At 51.2% G+C, this 4,948-nt stretch overlaps 1 protein-coding gene across 1 annotated transcript in view; it reads left to right on the top strand.

Annotated features, from left to right (window-relative positions):
- LOC116501541 (ATPase family AAA domain-containing protein 2-like) overlaps nucleotides 1-4,734 on the top strand; it is a gene marked incomplete at its 5' end in the record, with an annotated part of 26,337 nt that extends 21,603 nt beyond the window's left edge. Inside the window, one exon of the mRNA XM_032207140.1 lies at nucleotides 4,477-4,734. Within this exon, the coding sequence (XP_032063031.1) occupies nucleotides 4,477-4,734 (258 nt within the window). The remainder of the gene's footprint in view (nucleotides 1-4,476) is intronic.
- Nucleotides 4,735-4,948: the final 214 nt, after the last annotated feature.

The raw sequence follows: 4,948 nt of genomic DNA, 5'->3' as shown, positions 1-4,948 counted from the left end.
GGGTTATGTCAGAAGTGTCAGCTTTTGCCTAAAGTCATCCTTCAGGGCTGCTTTCAGTTTTCTACACAGAGGCAGCTACTGCCTTCAAGATGCCTGGGGGAAACTGAAGCATACATAAGGGCCTGGGAAGTTACCCTGGATCCATAGGAGCCATTCTGGAACCAAAACTTGTAGGCAGGATGTGCACTTTTGTGGTGGTGCAGAGCTGCTGGGCACATTGTGCAAGGTGCTCCTACAGACCCTTTGTGTCCTTCTTCATACTGGCTTAGAAGCTGCTTCTTTCTCAGGAACAGAGTAGCCAGCAGAGGTAAGACAGATACTCTGTGTTCATGAAAGTCATCAGAAAGCTGCCTCTAAGAAGATGACTGATACAGTGAATTCAGGATAAGCCTAGACAGGAGAGATGTGAGATTTTGGGGAGGGAAGAGGAGCTTGGACAGCAGAAGCTAATGGTTTTGAACACAAGAATCCTGATGGGTTCGATGCCTACTTTATGAGTGGATTCCAACCTGATGGAGCTTTCTTTCATAGTAGGAAAGAGCAGGATAGAAAAAACTGCCATGAAGTGCACCTTAAAAGGGTGGCAGTGGCCACAAGGAAGACGAAATGTCCCTCAAAAGTTAGTGCTGTGGCACCAGAGGTCACCCAAAGAGTGTCTGTGATCAGATCCTGGCTTTGTATTTCAAGGATTAGCTAGTGAAGGTTGATGAGACATTGGTGAAATGAGATGGGTGAAACAGAGATGGGTGTCTGCAGACTTCAAGAAAATAGGTCAAACTGTGGGACAGCATAGGAAAGCCTGAAGAGCAGAAGGCAGAGGGTGCTGGCAAGAATGACAGGCCCCAACAGCCCTGACATTTTTGTCTCCTTGGCTAGAGCTCATGAGGAGACATATTATACTCATTGCAATGGAGCCTCATTGCTTCCTTGCTACTCTGTGTAGAGGCACGGAGGTGTCACACTGCCCACCACAACCCACAGACCCCAGGAAGAGCCCTGAGCCAGACATGGGGGTGCAGGATCTCCCCTCCAGTATCTGGTATCTGGCTTTGGCCCTTCTGCTTAATGAAAATATTTCTCCTCACAGTGCCTTTGCCTCTCTGTAATCAAGGCCTCCAAGTAGCTGCCTAACATGTCCCTGGGGAGGTTTTGTTAGTAACAGTCCTCAGTGGGGCCCATTAATACTCTGTCACTTCAACTTTTCCTTCTGACTTTACTTTCTCAAGCAATTGCATCATTCTCCTCTCAGTACCTGAGCTTCATAGACTGAGCACCAAAATACATGTACACCATGGAACTCATTAAAATGCAGAAACTCCTAAAACATCTTACATAGTTTTCTTCAAGTCTTCAAAACTTTTTCAGCTAATTGGAGAGCTTTCCTGTTGTAGATAAGGAGGAATATTTCAAAAAGCACCTAATAAAAATATTTTCCCATTTTAAAGGATGCATTTATTTGAATTTTGATTTGGAGCATTATTGTCTAATTGACACTGACCCAGGGTGTCTTCTTTTGAGACCTGAATAGGGAAGACAAGCAGACTCTTGATGTCTGACACTGCATGGACAACCTTGCTCCTCACCACCCCAGCCTTGCCATTTCTCCCATTGGTCATCTGGTGCCTTCATCACTTACTTTTCTTACACCAGATTTCTGTGCCGGTCTGTCGCTGGATGTTACAGCTCCTTTGCACCAGCGCCCTCCTGCTTTCCTTAGAGACCTGGCAGCACAAAGGTGCAGAAGGCTTTTTCCTATTTCCAACCAAAGAACATGAAAACATGCAGCAATTATCCAAAAAACAAAGCAAGCTCAACATGTATGCCTCCTGTTGTTGCAGGAAGAACGGCCGAAAACACAACAGACATTAGTATGGTCAGATCATGCTCTCCCTTTATTACCCAAATAGCCTGACTCTTATAGCAAACTTAACAGGAGCAGATAGTTTCTCACACAAGATTATTGGCCAAAAGCACTCAGACAAACAAATGGAAGAAAACAACCCCACCTGCAAGAAAACAACCCCCTTGTGATTAGCAGTCACGTAGATCCCGTCCTTGAAGCCAGCTGCTGGCAACAATATTTTTCTAAATTCCTCAATCGGGCAATGTGGGAACACTGTCATGGGAACTTCTCATAGTCGTTCTGGTAGCTTGGTTTGCTCAGCTGCAGCAAGTCATGGGATCTTTGCTGTTTCAAAAATCCCTCGACATCCTGTGAAGTTTACCTTCCTACAAGGATGACTGTACAATAAGTATTTTATACTGATAGATAGGAAATTAAAAATTATAGTGTTAGTATTAACCCATATCATATGAATTCAATGACAAATGATAAGGATCTTGGTAAGGAAACAATTAGACAGACTGCTGATAGACGGGCAAGCTGGGCTGCTTCTACTTCAAAGCTCAAAGCAGCAAGTGGGTCAGTGAGAGCAGTCTGAGTGATGAAAGAGTAAGGGGAAGGCAAACCAGGAGAACAATGGGAGGTGCATAGGTCCAGACAGACAGCCAGAAAAGCACGCACTGGGAGGTCCTGGCATGCATTTGACAGCAGCAAGAAGGGCGCTGGAGAGGGCTGGGGTAAGGCGGGTGGCAGAGCCCCATACAGGGGCTGGCTGGGGGTCCCCTCTGCTGCAGCCACCACAGGGAGTGTGGCAGCAGGAGGAGCAGGCAGGGCTTGTGGCCACACTGTAGAGCCTGGCTTTGGATGCTCCATGAGTGCCTTGCAGGTCCTGACAGGTTGCGGTGATGGGATGAATGCCCTGGGCCCCCTTCCTGCTCTGCCCAGGCCAGCAAGGGCGCAGAGTGGCCTCTTCTCCCCTGCCCCTGCAGCTCTGGGCTCCCTTTGTGCAGCCCTGGCTCTGCAGCACCAAGCCCTGCTGGGATCCCTCCCCTAAATGCTGCCACCGCTCCCTGACGCTGCTGTTGCCCTGTGCTGGGAACTGCCCAGCCCAGCCCAGCCCCTGCCCACCTCTCCCCACCTCCCTGTCCTCTCCCCAGCCCAGCCCAGCCCAGCAGCCCAGGCTGGGCTTGACCCAGGGCAGGGCCCAACCACAGGCTGCTGCAGGGCTCTGGGAATGGCCACCACAGCTCCTGCCCCTTGAAAGGCACCACAGCTGCTGGGACAACGGCGGCTCTGGGCCTCCCTAGCAGCCCCCGTGCTGGGGCCAGCCATGGCTCAGGGAACAGAGGTCCGTGAAGCTGCCGGAGCCCTGGTCTCTTGCCTGGGAGATCCCCAGCACAGAGTGCCTGTGCCCCATGTTATAAATTGCCCCCTTAATTAATTTTCAGAAAGCATTGTATTAATCATAGAAAGGAATTTATTGAGTAAGCAAACAGCAAGCAAAACAGTGCTGGGCAGCCGGGGAGTCTCGGCTCCGCCAACGGTGCGCACCTCACCCCTGCCAGGGTCCCTTTTTATATCTTGGTAATTCCGGGATTACGCAGCACATCCTGGGATATTCTGCGACTGTGCGCGCTGTTGCTAGGGGGTCGTCTCTGTCCCTCTGGTGGTCGTGAAGATGAAGGCAGTAGTCTTCCTCGGCGTTGTGGTGCAACTTCTTGTTTTATTTGGTCATGTTGGCCCAGCATGAGACAGGAAGGCAGGATGTTGATACACTAGTTGAGCAACTTATCAGGAGGTGGTTACATGAGCTTTGCAACAGTGTCTTTGAACAAAAGAGGCAACTGAGATGCAGAGGGAGAGAAGGGGAGGGGGCTCTCTTTTTTTGTTACATTAAGCAAAAGAATTTTCATAGTGTCTAGCCAAGCATTATACAGCTCCTTACTTAGAATCATAGAATCCTAGAATATCCTGAGTTGGAAGGGACCCTTAAGGATCATCAAGTCCAACTCTTGACACCGCACAGGTCTACCCAAAAGTTCAGACCATGTGACTAAGTGCACAGTCCAATCTCTTCTTAAATTCAGACAGGGAGCTTTCGCAACTCCCGCTCCTCAAACAGAACTCCTTGTTTTTATAATACAAAAGACAATGAACAAACATTCATGGTGTATTACACCCCACAGGGCCAGTCCCACTCCCCAGGCCAGCACAAGAGGCTGGTTGGAAGAGAGAAGCTTCTCTCACATGAGAGAAGCTCCTGCCACTCTTTGACCACGTAAGTGTGCTGCGGGAGCCCGAGCCCGCAGCTGGGCCCCCTGTAACGAGGGCTGCCCTTCAGCCCGGCCCTGTGGGCAGCACTCAGGCAGGGCCTTCCCAGTCTCCTCGTCAGCCCAGGCGCTGGGGAGCTCTGCTTGGGCATGGCTGGTGCTGCTGGTGGCGAAAGTGGGGTGGCTGGCGGGCAGCCTGCGATGGCAACCGATTGCGTTGCCCTTCACGGGCACCAGGCCTTGCAGCTGCCCCGAGCAGCTCCTCTGGGAAGGATCCAGCGCTGAAGCATCTCACAGTTCTGTGAGCTCCCTTCACAGCAGCCACGCTAATGCTGAAATTCCTCCTGTCCTCCTCCCTGCCAGGAGTCCAGCCAGGTGCGGGAGCACTCCATCTGCCTCTTCCAAGCCGTGACGGAGGCTGTGCTGCGGCAAAGGAAGAAGGAAATGAAGACGAGCGTGCAAAGGAGCCTCCTCCCACTCTTCTTTCGTATGAAAGACCAGAGTGAGAGGGTAGCAAAGGTACAGATCTCAGAGCTGAGCAGTTACGTGGGCAAGGCTGTGCGGACACCACAGGGTTGCTCTGGGGGATCTCTGGCCGGCAGTGTGAGCTGCCTCCGATGATGGCTGTCCTGTGACCTTGGTCATCCACCTGCCAGCACCTCACACACACAGTGTCTCCGCCGCCCCAGAGGGCAGCAACAGGCTCAGGCACTCCCTGCATCTGTAGACCTGAACTGCTACATTTTTGAGAGGGCACTCACTCTGGGTGGATACAGACCTCCTAGGGAGAGTTCTATGCCTGGTGTAGACCGTTGTAGCCTACCTAGTGAGAAGA

This window comes from Aythya fuligula, unplaced genomic scaffold, assembly GCF_009819795.1.
Source record: "Aythya fuligula isolate bAytFul2 unplaced genomic scaffold, bAytFul2.pri scaffold_31_arrow_ctg1_2, whole genome shotgun sequence".
Classification (NCBI taxonomy): domain Eukaryota; kingdom Metazoa; phylum Chordata; class Aves; order Anseriformes; family Anatidae; genus Aythya; species Aythya fuligula.
The sequence above is the reverse complement of the archived record's forward strand: the minus strand, read 5'-3'. Positions and strand labels throughout refer to the sequence as shown.